The sequence below is a fragment of the Furipterus horrens genome, unplaced genomic scaffold (genome assembly GCF_987537825.1).
Source record: "Furipterus horrens unplaced genomic scaffold, mFurHor1.1.pri manual_scaffold_8, whole genome shotgun sequence".
Classification (NCBI taxonomy): domain Eukaryota; kingdom Metazoa; phylum Chordata; class Mammalia; order Chiroptera; family Furipteridae; genus Furipterus; species Furipterus horrens.
In genome coordinates this window covers 64,704,947-64,726,519 of record NW_028327178.1, presented here as the reverse complement: position 1 = coordinate 64,726,519, position 21,573 = coordinate 64,704,947, and the positions used below count along the sequence as shown (strand labels likewise).

The window sequence follows — 21,573 nt, the reverse complement described above, 5'->3', positions numbered from 1 at the left end:
ACATCCCAGCTCAAGGAAAAAGAGCAAATTCATTCTTCTTCTGAATTTTTGGTTCTGTTCAGAACCCCAGTGGATTGGAGTATGCCACCCACATTGGTGAGGTGGATCTCTAGTATCTCTTTACCCAGTTTATCAATTCAAGTGCTAATGGGAAATTCTCCCACAGACACATCCAGAAGTAGTAGTGTTTTATCAGCAATCTAGACATCCCTTAGGCCAGTCAGGTTGACAGGTAAAATTAACCATCACAACAGGTCATAGGCATTTGCCTGTGGGCCATTCCAAAGGTCCTTAATGCATAAAGTAATGGGCATGCAAGGCAACAAACCATGTTCTTGAAATGCTGGTATATTAGAGGGTGTGATTAACTCACATCATGCAAAAGCAGCAAAAATAAAAACAATGAAAAACTCTAAGGAAAACAAAATCCTGCATCATAAAGACATGATCCAAATAGGAAGCAAAGTAAAGCAAGTGTGATTTAAGGAGTGCAGGCAAAGAGAATAAATTGGTCTTTGAAACTGGGAGCGTTATTCTTGGAGTGGTACAGATGTAGTGAGAGGGTGAGTGAATCCTTGCATGCTGTGTGATTCTATAGTGATCAACACTTACATAATAATGTAAACTCTGGTGGTTTGTGTTTCAATATTTAGATTCATTCTAGACAAAAGATAAGACAAATAATCATTGTTATATAACAGAAGGTAAATGTAGTCAATCTTGGCACTATAAATAGAAAGATATTCCTGATTACTTTAGTTAGATCTGATGGCATTTAACAAAAAAAAAAACAAAACAAAAATAACTCAAAACGACAAAATAGAATTACATTTTTCTGTCACATAAAAGACATCTGTTTGTAAACAATCCAGAGCTCTAGTGGCAGCTTCTTGAAATCACAATGGAGCCAAGTCCTTCTACCTACACTTCACCAGCCCTAGGACATAGCCCGCATCTGCCTTGTCCAAAAGCGCAGCCAAAGCACTAGCCATCACAACTGCATTTCAAGCAGTAGAATAAAGAAAGCGGTAAAGGTGGCCCAGCTTCCTTACTTTTAGGAGGTCTCACACAGTACTGCAAATTACATCTCATCAACCAGAAAAGTCATATGTCACAGCTAGATGTGAGAGAAAAGAGGAAGCATGGTCTTCAGGCTGTGTGACCATGTGTGATATTACAAGTACAGAGCTGACAGTAACTTGCTGACTGTGTACAAAGATGGGCTTTGGAAGAGATGAGTGAGAAAACTACTATTCTCATTCAAGATAACAGAAAGAGATGATATGCTCTATCATTGATAGAATAGGAAGCAGAGAAGTAATTACTTAATTAAAGTTATAAAAGTAGCCATTGGAACAAAACATAATAAAATTGACTAAGAATTTGCTTTGTAAGTGAGCTGTCTTGTAATAAAGTCATTAGAAACTGTCTAAAGTTGATGAATCAGGCAACTGAATCACAGATTCAGTATTCAGAATTATAGATATAACAGTAAAAAAAAGAAAGAAATAGAAACAGTAGCAGGTGTTTGTCCCAGAAACATGGATTAGGAGGGCATAAGGGGGTGGGAGAGCAGGACAAGAGGCGGTAGTATTTAATAACTATACCATAGAACAGAACTTGTACTAAAAAATTTAAATTAAAGGCAGCCTGCTTCCACTTAGAGTGGAGGACGGGAGTTACTAGAAAGTAGAGAGAACTACAGGCCATTCGCTGACAGCTGCCTTTCTTCACTCCTAGAAAGCCAGGCCCTCCAAAGACTCTGGAGGGTAAGAGAAGGAGGCTTGGGACCCTATCTTCCTGAGCTGATCTTTCCACCCATGCAACATTTTTGTCATTTTTCTCCCATTGCCTTGAAACCATCCCTGGGCCAAAGTTCAAAATGCCAAACACTTGACCAAAGCACTAACAAAGCAGCAATTTGAGATAGCACCTCAGAGATTCTAAATAGCATGAAAAGTATAAGTGCTGCTGCTTTGGGAAGGCAAAGGAACATTTACTTTCCCAAAGGCTTCTAAGACTTCCTCCTAGTGAAAAACAAAACAAAACAAAAAAAGCACCTCATCACACTCACCTGTGGAAAACACAAGAACTATCCCTGGACTTTGCAACATTTTCAAATTTTTTATCTAGGAACTGAGCATTTTTGTTTCATGATGAGAAAAGCCTAACCAGCCACAGGAAACTGCTCTTTCCAAAGCCTAGCCCACACTCACACGGCAGTTGCTTTGAATAGCGACTCAGAATCTAAGAGCAGGACAAGTCTGGACAGCTTCAAATGTGAGAAAACTATACTTGATAGTTAGGTCTGAACTAATTGCCAGGTAAGTGGGAAAAAACGTTTGGTTTAATACTTTAAAATCACGAGAGGCGTAAGAATTCCAGATGTGGATTTGGGGGCTCCTTTTTATCAGCAAAAACTAGGAAACCTCTACTTCTATGGTGTTTTGGAACCCAATGCTTTTTCCCATTTGCCCAGTAATCAGAAGAATATGCGAGGCAAGGTTGGGGTCTCTGACAGTTCCTTTATTCCAGACACTACAGTATTCATGCATGCACCCGCATGAACACTCCCGCTATTCACTCTCTTGGTGTTCGGCGCCCACCTGCATTCAGCACTACTCCTCCATTCGCTCCCTGCCCACTGTCTGAACATGAACATTCCCATGGGGGTTCCACCTCTTATATATTATGCATAGACAAAGCCGGCTACTAGCCAAAATATGACCTCAACACTTATATAACTGCGAGTGTGCTGCGCATGTGAATCTAATTGCTATCTCTATGCAGCCCACGCCTGGGCATCCATGGTGAGGGAGCCTTACTAGATTCCATTATCCTCGCAAATGGCATTTCCCACCAGCCCTGACCCTGGAGCACCTCTGAGCCCTAGTCCTCGAGTTGCGGGCCATGGTTCTCTAAGTGTGGTCCCTGGTTTCACCCAAACCTACTGTGGCAAAACTCTGAGACTAAGCCTCTGGTGAGTTAACAGGCCCTCCCCTCCACAGGGTTATGATGCTCCCTCAAGTTTGGGAACCTCTGCTTATAATTTGTTAGTATTATATGTGTTTGGGTTTATTAATGCCTGTCACCAAAACAGGTCTGATAACTGAGGTTCTGACCCCTCAAGGGACCATAAGAATTTCTCTAGAGATTTCCCAGGAATTTGAATGTTGAGAGAAAGTCCTATCTTCTCGATCACAGCAGACCCTGAGACAGTCATTCAAGTGCAAGCAGGTGATCCTAAGACACACCTGTTGGAGCATAGGAAAGAGGCAGCACAGTGTATCCAAGGGAATGTTGACACTGTGGGTGACTGAGGCCAATCCCTGGGGAGCTCCAGGGTACAGTATAGGGCATGACTCGGAGATGTGCCACGTGAAGCACGGAAGCTGAGATATTTATTCTCTATTCCTGTGTGTTGACCCCAGCGGTCCTGCCCTGCCCTGGCTGAGGCTGGATTCAGTGGCCAGAGGACTCTCATCCAGGAAGGAGAGTGGAGGGCAGCCCACCATCTGCTCCACAGAGCTCCCTCAGGCTGCCAGAGGAAAAACAATGATCATAACTCACTTCTGAGTTTCTAAGACTCTGTGTTCCTTATTCAATTCCTCCCCATTAATCAAGGCCTCTCAAGTCCCATCTTTCCTAGACTCTTTAGTGTCTCCTGGTTGGGTGCTACCTCTCCACTCAGTGCAGCCCTGGAATCAGTTAATAAATCAAATATGTCTGTGACTCTGGGCCTGCCATGCCCTGACCTCAGCTGGGAGACAACCCTCTCAGAGGTGATGAACACTGATGAGGCAGTGGGACATGGATGTTGTAAATAGCACAAGAAACATCCCAGAACCATCCTATAGGGTGTGAAGTGGATCCTTGTTTGGTTTTGCTTTGCATTCCCAGGAAAGGCCTTTTTACAAGGTCATGGTTCCCTGAGGATCTCACACTAATAGGTGTCATTCCCTTGGTTCAAACATCAGCTCATTGATGGCAGGAGTCAAGAGACACCTTACTATTTCAAGTGTGGCCTGCCTGATAACCTGTGGCTTAAGGAGATGCACATAGATGTTAGTGCCCAGTACCTCTCACCTAACCCCATGCCAATTTCTGCAGTGGGCCCACATGGTTGGGTACCTAAAGGTGATACCCTGGCACCAGTCACCTCACAGGCCACACCCAACTTCACCAAAGGGTGGCCTGTAAAAGACACATAGTATACAGGCCATCCAAGGACCCCTGTGTCAACCAGTTACAATGCCTGCCACTGTCAACGCTGTCTTGCCTGCCCATGGGTTTGGAACCTCCTGTTTCAGTGGATTCCAACTTATTTTCAAATGCCTGAGTGCTTTTTTCCAGACTTGTGGAAGGACAGTTTCTTGGCCCTTCTTGTCAGCAGTCCAGAAGTACCAGAAAATGACCCCCTTCCTGACCTCTCAGGAGTTGGTGTGTGAATGTTCCAGTTCCCCTCCCCCACCTTTACAGCTCTCCAGGTGGCATCCTTAGGTGCTGTTGCTCGATGCTTTCTGCAGCATTTTTAGGCTACCATTGCCCATAGTGGAAGCTGGTTGAGTAATCTACTGATATTCTATTCCAACACAAAATTTATTTTGTATGCTTTTGCCCCACACCAAGCAATTCTGACACCAGCTGGGTGTCCTATAATTCAACTCAATTTTGACACTATCTACCTGGAGATAACATCAGATCCCAGAGGTTAAGGAGTCTGTCCCACAAGACTGTCTCCCCTTCAAATGATAATCACAAATCCAGGTTATGACCTGTGTTTCTCACTTACTGGCTATAAATTAGAGGTTCTCATGGTCGCCTCCTTGCATATGATTAATTTGCTAGGACAGCTTAGAACTCAGAGAAACATTTTACCTGCACAATTATTATAAAAGTTACAACTCAAGAGGAGCCAGGTGGAAGAGACACATAGGGCAAGGTATGGGGAAAGGGTGCAGAGCTCCCATGCTCTCCTAGCAAATGATTCTCCTCAAATCTCTGTGTGTTCCCCAACCCAGAAGCCCTCAAAACCTGTCTTTTTGGGTTTTATGGAGGCTTCATTACTTAGTCTTGATTGGCTGAATCATTGGCCTTTGGTTATTGAACTCAACCTCCAGCTCCTTTCCCTTCCTGGGAAGTGCAGGGATAAAACTCAAAGTTTCAACCCTCTCATCACATGATTGAATCTCCTGACAACCTGCCCCCAACCCTAGGTGCTCCCCAAAGTCACCTAATTGACATAACAAAAGACATCTTTATATCCCTTACCACTTAGGAAATTCCCACTGTTTTAGGAGTTCTATGCCAGGAAGGGAATAAAGACCAAATCTGTATTTCTTATGATGAATCACAGCATGACATTCACTCACTGTCTCAATTCCCCACTCCTAGATCAGTGCTCTTGCACTTACCAAATCAACAACTTGCATTGAATACCTGCTCTAGATCCCCTTCTTGGAAAATCCCAGTTCACACAAAGTTCATACAGTTCAAGAGGAGGTATTATTGGTTGGTGGCCATGTCTCACAAATTACCTAACATAATTTCTTCTGAATTCTGTCAAGGGCTGCCTCACATGGTCACATAGGCCCCCCTGAGCTGATGGAGAGAACCTTACACCATCTCTTGATGGGGTCCAGGGCAAGGTTCTGAGTGAGCATGTGGGACTAAAATATTTTTGTGGCCATTTTTGGAAAATATAATCCACCACAATAAGGAATGAGAAATCAATGAGATCAAGACAGCCACTCTCCATAGCTCACGAGTGGGTGTGTGTGCTTGTGTGTGTGTGTGTGTGTGTTACTCTCAATTACCCTCTCCTTCACTCTTTCTCTCTCTAGTCACAAGGGTTTTCTCCTCTACTTCATTATCTCCTCTCCGTGCTCATGGCCACACCTCACCTCTTACGATTATAGGTCTGTTCTTCCTGCCTTCCCAGAATCTCCCCAATAATCAGATCCTCAAGTGACCTCCCAGAAATGTAGTCCCAACTCACTCTTATCCAGCTGCAGTTCAGATAAGTTTTTTTTTTTTTTTTTTTTAATCAGGAAGGTAAAAACAACACACATTTCATTTTGGTGGAGATTCATTAGAAGCACAGCTGCCTAGTCGTCACTGTAGATTGCCTGGCTCCAAGTCACATAGTCTCTTGTGGTAAATGTTTGATCCTGCACAAGAAAACTAAGTTGAAAATGAGGAAAAGCTCGGTCCTGTGTTTACAGACTTTAAAGGTCCAAAAGTTGCCTGTCTTCAGAGCTGACAGAGGCTTGGTATGACCAGATGTGGCCTTCTTTCCTGGATGGAATCCACACAGAAAATGAAGAGACTGGCGCTGCCACTGCTTAAACCTGGCTCACCGTCTAGAAAGTGCCCATGTGATTTGGTCACAAATCCTACCAATTTGTCAGTATGCTTGTCCCAAATTTAAAAGCTAGGTATTGGGGGAATTGTTGGCAACTACAGAATTTTCTGTCAATGCAAAATGTCAAAGTATATTAATTTTCTGAATGCTTCCTTTGTGGTCTGTCCTATGCTAAACACTTACCACATATTGTTTTATTAGCTCTTCACATTAACCTAAGGAAGTTAACTCACTTGCCACAATCACTCTGTTAGTATATGAAGCCACAGTAGTTAACTTACAAAAGTACCTTTATGTTTATGCCCAACTTACTGGCTCTTAAAACTGAGAAGTCTAAACTTCAGGGCTGATTTCATTCCGAACACAATCATGAAAAGTTTGATTTCTCTTTCTCTCTCCTGTCTGCCTCATCATAGGATCTCTCTCCTCAGGGAACAATATAGCTGCAGCAGCACCATCCATCCATACATCATTTGTCCAGAAGGAGAAACAGAAAAAGGATCTTTCCCAAAATCCCCTATAAAATCCTCCAGACTCGATAGTTCATACTAGGCCTCCCACCACTCCATAACTGTGCTCAGAACATAAACTGCCTGTGTTTTGCCCCTTAGAGCCAGGAGTGTCTCTAACCTCCAAAAATCAAGGACCATAGTGGGAATAAAAACAAGACTTGCTTCTAAGAGTATAGGAGTGACTGTTAAAGGGAAACCATTAAAACTAGAATGTTGTGGAGCAGTGATTTGAACCCAGATCTGTCTGTTTATTCAAACAGTATTTATTGAGTTCTTGCTATGGGTCAGGCACAATTTTAAATGATGGCAACACAAACCTGAAAGATTCCCACTCTCCTGCACTCCTGCTATTGGCTCTGTTGGCTCTCAGGGCTAAAACCTTGCATTTTTACAAGAATTTGAAGTGGGCCAAATGTTCTCCTAACCAGCTCTTCTAGGTTTGAAGTGGGTCTCTCAGTCTCCTCATCTGTAAAATTGATAATAATGATATCTCCACCAAAGTCGTGAAAATGAAATAGTGGATTCCAAGAAGAAATATGGCCATCTGCCAGGAAGGGGTCCTCCTGGTTAATTGGGTTCAAATTCATAATGACAATCTGGCATCCATTGCTGACAGAAACCTCTCATGTATACTACCTGTCAGGGAAGCACAATAGATCAGGCTGCCAAGACTTCTTGCCATCAGAGCCAACCTTTATAAAGAAGTTTCTGGAATCATATTTTGACGAATGGGCTGAGGCATGCCTGCCTTGTTCATTCAGAACTGTGCAGCTATATCCTCGCTGGCGTATTTATTAAACAATCAGAGAATTTCCATAAAGACCAGTTAGGATGTAGGATTCCAACCAATCAGGACAGTGCTATGTGGGCCAATCAAACTGTAAATTTGATTCAGCATTTGCATAGAAATGGACTAATCAGTAACCAGGAAAAGAACTTTCTCTATAAAAGTGTGCCTTCCCTTTGGGAGGGGGTGGGGAGCATGCTTTTTGTTTCCACCAGTGGCTGTATTTCCCAGGTTTGCAAACTGTTCATCTGAATAATGTTTCTCCTTTTACCCACCCCAGACTGTAGATTCCTGTTGGCATTGGGTTGGTGCCAGGGACAATTTGTTAAGAAAATTAAAAGGGCTTATATGGGAAACTTGAGGGAACTTAAAGCAGTAGACATCTAACTTAGTGGGCAGGTAGTAAGTCAACTCTCATTCTCATTCCATTAATGCTATGATATTTATTTACTTTCGTACATCACACTAATTTTATGGTCTCAGGCTATAATTTATAGACATCTTAGTGTAAACACTTTCTATATATGCAGGTTTATCCTCTCTTCTTAGCCTACAACTTAATTTTTTATAACCCCAATTTTTCACCTACTTGATTTAAGTGGGTGGGAGGGGTCATCCATATTAGAGAGCCCACCCAGTTTCTAAATATGTCCTGAAATCTGAGAGCAAGGATTCTCTTAGGGATGCAGACAAGGTGTGAGCTGAGTGCGTGCACCCTCTAAGGATGTGGCAACATCAGTAAACCTCACGTGCCCAGAGGGCTCCCGCAGATTTGCAAAGAATTATTCAGTGTCTCAACCAATGGACAGACCTGGGAATCTTGTCTCTGAAGAAATCAGTTTTAAATTTATGCTGTAAACTATAATTTTCCAAGTCCCATCCTAATTGGTTCCATTCGGCTGAGCCTGTTGTTTTAAACAAAATTTCAGTTAAAATAAAAATCAGCCAGGTTCCAGATTAGCTGAAAAGCAGCTAGTTTCAAAGCTAGAGAACAGAAAGAATTACATAGCAACCAAGTTCTAAGCCAGAGCTGGAGCTGGTCTTCTTAGGTCCTTAATTCACAGGACACAAAAAGGTAAGTTTCCCTGTTTGGCATACTTTTTTATTTCAAGCTATATCCACACCCTCAACTCTTATTGCGCTTTAAATTTCCCACTTAACATAAATTGGTTTTCCTCTATGTGTGCTTGATCGGGTGGAGCTCAATAGCAACTCTGCCGGCTTCACTCACAGCCTCGTGGAGTTTCCCTGGTACCCCCGCAGGACATACTGACTCCCCACATGCTACCTCTGATTGAAAGCCTTAAGTTGGGTCACTGTCACTGCTGGTTTCCCGTGACTTGTCAAGTACTGAAGCTTCACTAGTCCTAACTGGAAGCACCCCAATTGCTGATGAATGGGGGACGTCGGGAAGGTGGACACATTCCCCATCCTTTCTAACTAAGCGACCTCCTCCGCCTGGAGAGCCAACCCCCGCCCTCGCAATCGCCGGGTTACGAGGGCGGAACTTGGAGGTTTTATCCAATCAGAGATCCCACTTAACCAGTTGGCCGGAATCTGTGATTCCGTTAGACCAATGAAAACTCCAGCGCGGATTTGCGGCGGTCTTCTGGGAAAAAAATTAAAAAAAAAAAGGCGCGCCTTTCCCGGAAGTCGCCATATCCTGTGAGCCACACATAGGCGGAGCCAGCTTCCGAGACCGCCGTGCCAGTGGTTGGCATAGCTGCTCTTCACCTGGAGGTGAGAGCGGGCGGGGTCGGGGCGCTCGCGTGGGCGCGGAGCACTGTGGGCCGTGCGGTGGAAGCCGGGGAGGGGAGCCTCAAGTCTCCGGGTTCAGAGGTCCAGCAGCCCAGGGGGGCCGCCTGGGAAGAAGAGGGGTGAAGGGGGACTCTTTCCGTCTCCTCTTGAGGCGAGCAGCGGAAGAGCGCGGAGCCTCGGCTGGCCAGCACTGCGACGTTCCGGGGCAGGGTCTGTCGAGCTTTGACTCGCTGGCGGATCCCCGGACCGGGGCCACCGCGACTCACGCTGACAGGGCTAACCGAGGTCGCCGCCCGTTCCGACCCCGGCCTTCGCGGGCACTGGTAGGTGATCCCCCAGCCGGGCAGTCTGAGGGACTCACTAGCCAGCTCCCACGTGTGTCCCCACGCACTCCATTATCCGGATTAAGCCAGGCTTTGACCTTGCCCAGGTGGCAGCGTTGCAGTTCTGTTTCAGGCTTTGTCCGGTGCGAAAAGCTGGGCAGTAAATTCGCTGGACGATGAAGTGTCGGTGCCCTGGCGCAGGTTTCGGTCCGGAAGGTGGCCGGAGAGAGCGTGGTTTACGTGTTTGGGTAAAAGCCACTCACCAACAGAAATGAGGCCTGTTTCATGTTCTCCGGTCAGCTCCAAAGAACTAGGCGGCGGGGACCTTAGGAAGTGGCGACCTTCATAGTCTCTTTTAGTCTTCTTTTGTCTCATTTTCTCTAATTTCATGGAGATAGGCTGGCCGTAAACTCTGTAGGTGACTGAACCACAGCAAGTGGAGGCGATCGTTTTATTAAGCATCCGGCGGGGCAAGTTGTTCAACTGTGTCTGGAAATAAGGCTTTGCCAGAAAGGAAAATGTGAATCGGGAACTGGGTTGGAGAGGGGCGTTTCTGAGATTGAACTGAGATGGTAGAGAGGCTGAGGAATGTCAGGATGTTGAATAAGAATTCCTGCAAGAGAGAAATGTGGACCCTTGAAAATTTCAAACTTGCGGTCCAGGAATTGTATTCTTATGGACTTGATTTCAGAAGTGCAGGAACTTGAAAAATAAGCAAGTCAAACAACGGCATAATCTTGACATTATTTTCAAGGGCCACATGCGTTCTTATAAATGATGAATTAGGAGTGTGCTTACTGCCAAGACCTTCATCCAAGCCTAAGTTTTAATTTTCTTATTAGTATATTTGTGGTGACCATTAAATGAGATAATGCATGTAAAGTACTTAGCAAATAACCAGCTCAGAGTGTTGAGGGTTGACTTTAGGTCCATAAAAGGTATAGAAAAACTAAGGTCTGCATCTGCCCATGGAACCACTCGTTCCTAGGACCATGCTCCCTTCCATCTCCTTACAGTTCTTCACAGGAGGCAGAGGTCTCCACTTTTCTCAGCATGTAACTCATTGTGGGCTTTTAGTGCCAATGCATTATGGTGGGAGCATGTGAATTTTGTGGTTACGTAAAATCACTATAAATTGTTTGAATTTCTTAATGAAACTTTGATTTTCTTACCTTAGAATGTATTCTTCATCGTTATTATGAAACAAAGGCACTCTATGCACAGTTTGGGAATAACGTAATATTATGTGTTCCAACAACAATATTAAGGGTACCTGACTCCTCCCCAGTCCAGTGTGGAATTTTTTATCTACTTCATTTAAAAAGTTAAGATCTGTGAAATGAAAAAATTGTTCAATATTTAATTTTGTAGTTCTAAATATATCCACTATTTTAGTAATGTTATCCTCTTGGATTTTTTTCGTGAAATATTTTAATCAGACAAAAAGAACAGAGAACTATAATAGCTGTACTATACCCTGAAAAAAAAAATACTGTATTTTTTTATGCTTTTGGACTTCTTTTTAAAGGAAATGTGGTATCTCAACTGTGGTTTAAATTCTTTTTTGCCACCCCTTCCCCACACTACCACCCCTTAGAATTTCTTCAATTCTCACTTGTCTTTCCAATGTGGTTCACAGGACTTACCTGGTGGATATTGTGCAAACAAATGCTAGTTGTTCTCCATTCTCATTCCCAGTCAGCCAGATTTGTTTCTTGTATCTTATTATGAAGATTATGGCCATTTTGGTTCTATACTTGTGGCATTAACTCTTACCCTCTTTAGAAACCTGCCTTTTTTTTTAACACTCCAGTATCTGTGGAGTGAATTCATGATAGGCTGTCGCAGACTGTCACAAGCTGATGAGCATATGCCATCTGATTGGCCTTTATTGGGCCACTGTTCCCTTCAACAAGGTCCACTGTCTTTACCCAGGATAAATTTTCCTTACTTCTCTCAGGACAGGCACACCTGTTCCACACTTTTAGGGAAAAGTGGCCTTCCGTAGTAAAGTGTACTGTTTTGTAAAATGAGATTTTAAAAATTCATAGTAATAGCTACCATTTTCTGAACATGTAGGTATCAGGCTTTTCTAACTAAGCACTTAGTATACAGTCTTATTAATTCTCACATTACAACTATGCCACAAGTGATGATATTCCCATTTTAAGATGAGCAAACAGGTTTAGTAAGATTAGACGTGGCAACAATTTGAGCCTATAGTCATCTCTCTACAGTATGTAATTGTTTTGACACCAATAAAAAAGTTGTTAGGACAGAATGAAGTTTGGTATTAACATGGGTTCTTTTTGACCTTCCTGCCCCACAGCCCCGGCTTCCTCAGGTGCAGGAAGCACCTGGGAGGAGGCCTCCTTCAGCAGAGCCAGAAATGGCATCAGTGGACTTCAAGACCTATGTGGATCAGGCCTGCAGGGCTGCTGAGGAGTTTGTCAATGTCTACTACACCACCATGGATAAGCGTAGGCGTCTGTTGTCCCGCCTGTACATGAGCACAGCAACCCTGGTGTGGAATGGAAATGCTGTTTCAGGGCAAGAGTCCTTGAGTGAGTTTTTTGAAATGTTGCCTTCCAGTGAGTTCCAAATCAATGTGGTTGACTGCCAGCCTGTACATGATGAAGCCACCCCAAGCCACACCACAGTCCTTGTTGTGATCTGTGGAACAGTGAAGTTTGAAGGCAACAAACAACGGGACTTCAACCAGAACTTCCTCCTGACTGCCCAGGCTTCACCCACCAATACAGTGTGGAAGATAGCAAGTGACTGCTTCCGCTTCCAGGACTGGGCCAGTTAGTAGAGCTGGAAATGCCTCTGCTTTAGCCCCAGCTCTGGAGGGAAACACAGATCTCAAAATGTGGGCACACAAGTTATTTTCTGTTGTTGTAGGCTACACTGCCCAGGCTGAACTCTGCATTTGTTTGAGTCCAAGGAAACCTTTTCTGAGTATACTTATCATAGTTTCCTATTCATAATAGTAAAATTTTCTATTTTTCTACTTGTCCAGTAAAGGGCCTGGTTCCGGAAATTCTGACAAATAAAACAATAGTACAAATGTTTCTTTTCTCTTGCCCGATGTGTTTCACTAGGTTTTAAAGAGAAGGTAAGTTTAAGGCAGTAAGGTTTGTAAAAGACACTTGCAGAAGTGTGAGGTCCAAGGCATAGCACCTGCCCCAGACACAGGTATGTACCCAGGTATAATGGATTTGGGCTTCACAGCCATTCCCACACCTAATTCCTTGGGACACTTTGAAATTACCGTTGCTCAGGCCACACATCCCAGACCAACTAGACCTGAATGTCTGAGGGTAGAATTGGGCATTGGCGTTTTTCAAAAGCACCCTGGGTGTCTTACTGCGTAGTTCACTTTAGAATATATCAGAATCACCTAATGGAGGTGGCTGGGCCCTATCTTAGAACTTTAGCTGAGAGTTAAATGAATGAGAACAGGTGAAATACTAAACTGCTAATAGCTGCTTATAAATGAAACAGCTATATTAACTAATCTCTTATAAAGAGAAGGTGAAGAACTGCTCTTATGAGGAGAAAGTACTGAGGTTTGGGTGGGGAGAAATCGGAATTAGAAGCTAGTTTTATTGACCCTGAAGACAAACTCTGTAATTCCATTTCTCCAATGTAAAATAAAAACAAACAAAATGACATTTCATCATCCTTTGACCAATAGATGAGATCTTGTGTCTACATGGCTTCCCCAGTTCAATTTTCTTTGTTAGGGTTGTAGGTTAGGATTTGGAAAGGAAAAATTTGAGAAGGAAGATAATACTGATGTATATGGTGGCACAGATGACAGTTTCCTTCCAATACCCTTCCCCTTCTCTAGTTACTGAAACCCAATGTTTAGTGAGACAAAGTACCCACCTAAAAGAGGACTTCCCAGTTCCTTTTATAGCTATGTTGGTCATATGACCAAGTCCCAGCCAATAACAGGTAAAAGGGCTGGACTTGTAGGAGAATCTTGCTTCAAAAGACGCTTACTCCTCTGTCTTGCTGCCCAGAAGGCAGCAATGATGGCTGGACCACCGGTTTGTGTTGAACTGGAAGGAGCCTGGTTTCCCTGGTGATCATGGTAAACCACCAGAAAATCCTGTCTTTAAGCCATTACTGGTTCAGGGCCTGTGACACATACTGTAGCAAAACCTATTCCCAAGTGAGAAAAAAGGTTTGCAATGGGCATACAATTGGTGTGTTGTATGGGAATTGCTCTGCCAAGGCACTGTGGGAAACCAAAGTACTTAGGCACATGTGTGCTCCTTCCCCTCAAGGGGTTTATAATCAGGTGGCAAGGCATCAAAATGGTAAGTTAAATTAAGTTTCAAAGCCTAATGGAATGATTCAACAAGTCACATAGATGTGTGCATAGTAAAATGAGACAAGCTAGGATACTGGTAAAATATTGTACATAGGAGACATGAAGAGTGAGTTTCCAAACCATGATGTAGAATTGTCTGAGACCCTGAAGCACTGTCCCTCAAGGAGGAAGGTGGTATGGGGTGGAAGCATTAGTGCAGAGATTGATTTGGAGGGAGATGCTGCTGGTCTTCAATTCTCAATTCCCCTCTTTTAAGGGACCATGTGGAATGCCACCTTCATTAACATAGGCCTGGATAGAGGGCACAAGTCCCATCAGGCCCAGAGAGTTTGACAGGAACTCCCGGGAGTCTGAATCATTGGCCTGAGAAGCTTCAAGACAACAGTGGTTGTCCCCATAGAGCAATAGATTTGGGAAATAAAAAATACAGGCAAATTCTGAGGGGCGCTAGGGTAGGCCTCTAGTGGGCCCCACGTGTGCATTTTCCCCTCCTTCAGAAACAAGGGAAAATGGGTTTTTGGTTCAGAAAACACCTAGAAGAAAAACCAGCCTTCCTTAAACCAGCTAGTTAGGTGGAGCAAGTGAGTTGTTGTGAGACACTTGAGGGAAGTTTTAATAAGATTGGGGCAGCCAGTCTTTCTTCCCTCCCAGCCTTCATCTGTTGTTCGTGAAGTTGGTGTGAGGATTGATGTTCTAGCAGTTCTACAGGGCCATGAGGCCCATTTCAGTCATATGAAAGGGATAGAGGAATGGAAAGCAGGCCCTAGGGGCCCTGTCAATTTCATGGAGCTCCTCTAGCTTCTCTCAGGGGAACAAGAAATACAATTCCATTTTATTGAAGCCACTGTTGTTCAGGGGTCTTTTTACATAGAGCCAAACAATCAGTGATAAACTGAAGAAGGATATGTGTGACAAAGGACAGGCCTTATTTCCTTACTGCATAAAGAACCCTTACAAATAAGTGAAAAAAAAAAAAAGAAAAAAAACTGGCACAAGAATTAAATAGGCAAATCACAAAAATATATGGAAGAAAGGAAAAAAATTATGCATAAACTCACAATTTACTGTAATAGAATTATTCAGGGTCCGCAATGGACACTAGTGGTTTCCCCACATCCATCCCCCTCACGATCACATAGCAGCGACATAGGTGATGGCAGGATGTACCACACCCCCATCAGACTGACAACAGCAAGGAAACCCCCAGCTCCCCAGTGCTTATCAGGATGGGACATTGGGGTGCCAGTGTCCATTACCTCATCAGAAGGGGAAGCAGGGTGTTTCAAGGAGAGATTTCCTGGGAGAAAGCCTTTCCCCTCCCTGCTCCAAGGTCCCTATTTTCTCTCCCCAGCAGTGAAGAGTTGTGAGGTACCATCTCCCTCACCTCTAGCACAGAGAGATGGGACTTCAACAGGACCTGCTGAGTTAAGAAGTGGCCTGGACTCTGCAAGATCCCACTGAACACAGGACATAAAGTGCAGATACCCTGCTACTTTCTCCTAAGGAGAGGATTTCTCCTGGTGGTAGGGACCACTGAGGCAAGGCTGGCAAGACCTTGTTCCTTGACTTCCCTAGAACATCAGGAACCTTACCTGCTTGAGGCATAAGAGGGGTTTAAAACTACTCTTGAAAAAACTGTCTAATGTAAATGTAGATGTAGTTTACATACATACATGAAGACATCTGGCCCAGCCACTGTTAGAGCCAAGGCCTTACTCCCTGCCTGCTCTCGGCCACCATCCTGCTCAGGGCTTAACAATTACTATTTATTTGTCATCTCCCAGCTCTGGGGAAGGGGAGCCAGATGGTCACTGACTAGCATGAAGTGTATAAGGTGACCCTATTCCCAGAACATTCTGTCTTTTAACAGAAGTGGGAGCAGAAAGGATAAAGCTTTAGACCGTAATCTCCTGCTTTAGGCTGCAGATGAGCTATTTCATGTTCTTTCTAATGGCAGTTTGCAGGTGTGTGTGTGCGTGTTGAGTGCATAAATTCCTGTGCACGTGTGTGTGAATTCCTGTGTATGCAGCTCAGCCAAGGATCTCAGCCCCTACCATCCCACCGCAGGAATCCCTCCCCTGGAACACCTCTCCAACCACCCCTAATCCCAAACACACAAAACTGGCAATGTTTCTATTGCATTTTTATTTTTCAGAAGTTCAAAACTTAGGCCTGTTGTAGGGCAAGGGAAAAAAATTGGTTGGTAAAGGAAACTAAACATCAGCAGACAGGCTGCTAGTATGCAGTGTGAACTGTGGCAGCCTCACCCACCACAAGGAAAACATGGCCTCCACATTAGGAAACCAAAGGGAGGGCATCTGGAGCCCACCACCTCCCACAACTGGGAGCAGTCCTGCACAATCTCCTATCCCTGTGTGGTTGGAACAGGCAGTGGTTTCAAAATGAAGTTCTGGTAGGAATTGTGTTATGGATGGCCCTCAAACTCCGCTGTCTCACAAAGCACGATGAGGACCCTCATCTTGTCCATTTCTGGGTGCTTCACAGGCTGGCAGTGGACTGTGCTGACAGAATGAGTTGGAAAGCAATGAGCTGAAAAACTCACCCAGAGCTGTCTCTGGAGATGGAGCTTCCATCCCACATCAGTGTGGTCTCCACCTCTAGCAAGGACAGCTTGTTCCTCTGCTCATTCATGCTGGTAAGTATTGACAAGCTTAGTGGTGGCTTTGCGCATGGGCTCGTGGCATTTCTTGAAATACAATGAAAAGATCACAGTCTTGGGTGTGGGATAAGGCAGCCTAGTAAAAGCTTCCCTCTTGGAATGTTAGAAGTTGCAAGCCTGGAAGGAGCCCCAAATGACAGTCTTCAAGGTTTGATCCCTATTTCCAGGTGTGCTCTAGAGACCTAGAGCAGTGCTTCTCTGGACCATCACCTGGACTTTTGCTAAGAATTCAGTTTCTCACGTCCCACCACCAACCAAATAAGCCATCCATGAAAGTTCTGATGCTCAATAAGGCTAGAGGACCACTGATTTATTGGAATATCCACTCTTTTCTTTCACTGGGAGACTGATTTGTCAGAGAAGTGTGAAGATTAAATATGAGCATTGCAGAGACACCAACAGGGCCCAAATTTCAGCTGCTGCCCAGTATCTACAAGCTTCAGTTTCCTCATCTGCACAGTGGGGTAATATTATATCTGACATAAGTGTGTGCAGCATTTGTAGGACAGAGCCTGCTATGTGAATCATGGTCAGTGAAGTTGAGCAGGATCAATGTGCAATAGCTGAGCTTGGAAGTGGCCACATTTAGAAGCTTCTTGATTTCTGGCATTTCTTAAATATCAAATCTGAGTTAAAATAGTCCACCAGCACCCCCTCATTTTTTCTCACTGACCATTTCACACTCATTTCACTTCTACCAGAATGCTCCGAGTAACTGCCCTTTTCCCCTCCCCCTCCCCAAGCCCAGCTACTGTCCCTCTCACCTCTGCCCAGTCAGGACATTACCACTTCTCCCTCAGACTACTCAAGACTTCACTCTGCTCCCTGCCCACCCTTCTGGTCTGCCTCTGTGGTTTTCATCAAACCGAAACCAAAGCCACAGTAAGAAACCAACAGACCTTGCTCTGTCACAGCCTCCCAGCTGCAGTGTTACCCCAGAGCTGACCTGTCTCAGGGACCTGGAAGTAACTATAACTAGGAGATAGTGAAACAGAGAAAAAGTGAACTCCACCCCTCCCCTTCTCCACACCATAATGTTACCATCAGTGTTTAGCTAGGAATGAGAAGCAGAGGGAACTAGACATTGAGCTTATTAAAATGGGAAGCACAAACCTGTTTGCTTCCCCAGGAAACTGCAGATTTTCACAGTTCAGGAGACCACAGCCTGCTCCACCAAGGGGATTAACAGTCCTTCCTTTCCCTCTCCAGTACCAGATTACTGGGGGGATACAGGGCAAGGTGCTTGACCAAAGAGGCCTGTCAATCTACCTAGGGGGTATAAACCCATCCAAAGCCTTAGGAATCATGTGGTCCATGGCTGTGTAGTCTCCATATGCAGTTTCCAAGAGGGAGCCTAAATATTGTGGCATAGCAATGCACTGCAGCTGGAAACATGCTAAATTCACAAGATGCTGATATAGACACTGGCTTTGGTGTTGTCCTTGCTGAGGACAAGATTGGACTTTTTTGATGGTAAGACAGACAGAAATGAACCATTGGGAAGTTAGGAAGGAAACCCCCTTAATTTTATATCATTAAAAAAGTTCAGCACAGAGCCACATCCTCTTGTGTGGGTCTTAGAAAATTCTTTTCCCCTAGACACCACAAGAACTTGTTTTTCACCTATAACAATAAGGTTTTGTGGATTTGGGCCAAAAAACAAAAAACCTCATACAGGGATTAACCTCACTCTTCAGCACAATTAATTTTTTAATTAAACTTTAGGATTGGGATTAGTTAAAATTTGTAAAAAGTTGCAAAAATAAGAAAAATCATAACCACCACACCTAGATTTGCCTTACAATTAATTTCCTAAACCAAATTTATAAATCTGTGTCCACTTTCATCTGTATTCACCAGCTACAAATATAGACATATCCACACCATTTGTTTCAAGGTTCCATTGCTGAGATGAAGGTAATGGATGGGGAGGGATGAAAAACCACTTAAAATTCAGATATTTACTACCAACTTTGTGAAAACCTCTGCCTGAATGTCCTCTAATCTCAGGAATGATGGAGGTGGCGGCAAAACTGGGCCCCCAAACTGGATTCCTTTCCCATCCTGCCTGCCTCGCTCCAGCTTAGTGTCCCCTCCCTAGCTCCAGCCCTCACCAGGTAGGGAAGGTCTCTCTCCTAAGAAAGGTTACAAAGCAAAAGGCTCTGGTAGGTCCAGCCTGGAAGCAGAGCACTGGGTGGATGGGAGACATGAAGGGACTCCTCTGGGTGGGCATCCCTGCTGGGTGGTATCTGCTCTGAGGCTCCTAGGTGCTCTGTCTGGGTGTGTCCAGGAGAAGTTGGCCCACTGCATGTGTTTATCCTGGCTTCTGGGTGTGTGGGCATGGCCAGGGCAGATCTTCCCATGGAAACCTGCCTGCTTTCTGTACACCTGGCCAGGTAGGAAGCAGGGATCCTTGAGCATGGGGTTTGACCTGGACCTGGAGGGCTGACAGGAGAGGGGCTGGTGGCCTGGGCTTCCTACCACATGGTTCTCCAGCCTCCCCCACACCCTCTGCAACTGCTGGAGTTTTTACTCCAAGCTTACTTCCTCAGAGTGGCCTCCCAGAGCCCTATTCAGAACAAGCCTCCAATTTTATAGGCATCATTTTCTAAAACAAAAATCTTAATATCCAAGTCTTAAAGTCTTAAAGTCTTAAAACAAAGGGCTTGTTGGACCATTGATAACAAGAAAAAGGACCATGTCCTGGTGTTACAGAGCGAAAGGGGTTTCTTTCACGTGGCACCTTGGTGTAAAACCCAACAACTAGTGTTGAGAAAAACAGGTCTTTATTTACAATATTCCAACCTGGGGAGGGCAGTGAGCACTTCAGCTCAGAGCTCTGTTCTCCCACGGGACCCAGCACTTCCCTTGCTCCCCAAAAAGCTATAAGCCAAAAACATGCCCAGAAATTCCCCATCCCTTATCTGTCCGCTGCCTCCTTCAGGATCTGGGGTGCGATGTCATCAGCCTCCATATTACAGTCCAGGAAAACACGTGCCATGTTGCACTGGATCATGTATGGTTCTCCCTTTGCCCCTTCAAAGCCGCATGGTATTCTCCCTTCTCAGAACCGCATGGAGAGCCCAGCTAAAATGTCTGCCACCTATTTTTAAACCCTTGACTGCATTCTCTGATGCAACCAGTTTTGACCATTCACAGAACCCTGCGCAGGCTTCGCGTGCTGCTCTTTCTGAACCATTCCATGGTCCAAAACCCCTCCCATCTTCTTGGGGCCTTGGAAGTATCAAAGCCATTTGTGTAACAAAGACACTAACCACTAGCCACAGGCATGTGAAGGCATCTTAAAAGCTGTCTCCTTTTCCCCGTACCCCAACCCACAGGCTCTGAGGATTTTTGGAGACCCTCATTCTGTAACACTGGGGCATGAAGTCTAAGCCACCAGCAGCAACACCAGGTGGAAGAGGTGACATACATGTCCTCTGATCCCCTGTCTTAGAATTGATGAGCTCTTTTATACATTCTGTTTCAGGGGAGAAAGATGTAAGTTATTTTGAAAGAATTCACATTGACTACAGAGAAGGGAGGGTGGGAAAAAATGAAGCACAGTTGTGAGAAGGAAATATTTAGTACATTTGATTGGTTACAGGCAACAGTCTTGAAAGTTCATGCATATGAAGGACGCCGTGGCTTCTCATGGTCAGTTAATTGACACCTGAAGGTTGATTCAAAACTCCAACATACATTCAGGAATGTGAGGTCTTTTGCGAGCTGGCCCACAGCTCCTAATTGGTTAATTACCCCTGCCTCTTTTACTCTCTGGCCACCGTAATTTAATTTAGAACATCTCAGTATTTTTTTTCTTGTGACGGTTTTAGCTTTTCTATAAATACTGTCCTATTCATCATGCTGTCGTCACCCAAGCCAGAATGTAACACTGAGGGCCAAGGACTTGTCTCAAGTTTTGTTCATGTGACAGATGCTGTAACAGAACCCCTGGGCTGCTTCAATTGAAACAGAACCCACGGGCTGTTTAGTTAGGGGCTCAATTGCCTGCCGCCAGAATTATAACTCTCCGTAGCAGAGTTTACTGAAAAGAAAAAGAATTGTTTATTTGCATATAGTTCTGCCTCCCCCTCCCAGACCTGGCCAGTCTTAGGAAGGTCAGAAACACCGTTTCCCTACTTCCTAGACACAGTTCAGCTTTACCAGTAGCTGCCAATCACTCAGTTCTGATTGGGGAGGCCCTTTCTGTGCTGTGGTGCCCTCCAGCTCTCAATGCAGGACCGTCTTGATTCTCAGCCTCCTTGTAAACTGCCTTCTTCCTGTAAACTGCATGGATCTCCTCTCCTTCTCAAAACTGCATGGCGAGAGCTTCTTCTTTAAGCAGCCTGGAGACCCCTTCTCCTCCAAGTCACATGGAGGGAGCCCACGAGAGCCAGAGCCAGCCTCTTAAAGCAGCCTGGAGACCCCTGCTCCTCCAAGCCACATGGAGGGAGCCCACAAGAGCCAGGGCCAGAGCCAGCGCAAGAGAGCTAGCCCTAGGGCCCCAGAGAACCAGCCAAGATGTTCGCAGCTGCTTCTATCTCCCTGACTGTGTCCTCTCCCATAGTGGGTGTTGCAAAACCGTTCTGACCATTCACAGAACCCTATGCAGCTCTGTAGGCTCCTTCCATACCATCCCACAGTCCAAGACCCCTCCCATCCTCCTGAGCCTTGGAAGTAAAGTGGATCTTTGTGCAACAATGTTCCCAGCCACTAGCTCCAGGCATGCAAGGGCATCCTGAAAGCTGCTTCCTTTTCCCTATCTCCCAGCTTCAAACTCTGGGGTTTCTTTTTGGACTCC

The 21,573-nt window shown here is 44.8% G+C and overlaps 1 protein-coding gene across 2 annotated transcripts; it reads left to right on the top strand.

The window, feature by feature from the left end:
* The first annotated feature begins 9,343 nt into the window (after positions 1 to 9,343).
* On the top strand, positions 9,344 to 12,817 carry NXT1 (nuclear transport factor 2 like export factor 1). 2 transcript variants are annotated; one of them, XM_090285181.1, is made up of 2 exons: positions 9,344 to 9,403; positions 12,074 to 12,817. In XM_090285181.1, exon 2 carries the CDS (start codon positions 12,134 to 12,136, stop codon positions 12,554 to 12,556), a length of 423 nt encoding a protein of 140 aa, XP_090141307.1. In that variant the 5' UTR covers positions 9,344 to 9,403; positions 12,074 to 12,133; the 3' UTR covers positions 12,557 to 12,817. The 2 variants fall into 2 exon arrangements, with proteins under 2 accessions (XP_090141307.1, XP_090141305.1); XM_090285179.1 differs by lacking the exon at positions 9,344 to 9,403 and adding an exon at positions 9,413 to 9,744.
* Positions 12,818 to 21,573: the final 8,756 nt, after the last annotated feature.

Bases quoted from the DNA above. Each gene is read 5' to 3' on its own strand.
- NXT1 (XM_090285181.1), top strand. From the start codon at position 12,134: ATGGCATCAGTGGACTTCAAGACCTATGTGGATCAGGCCTGCAGGGCT.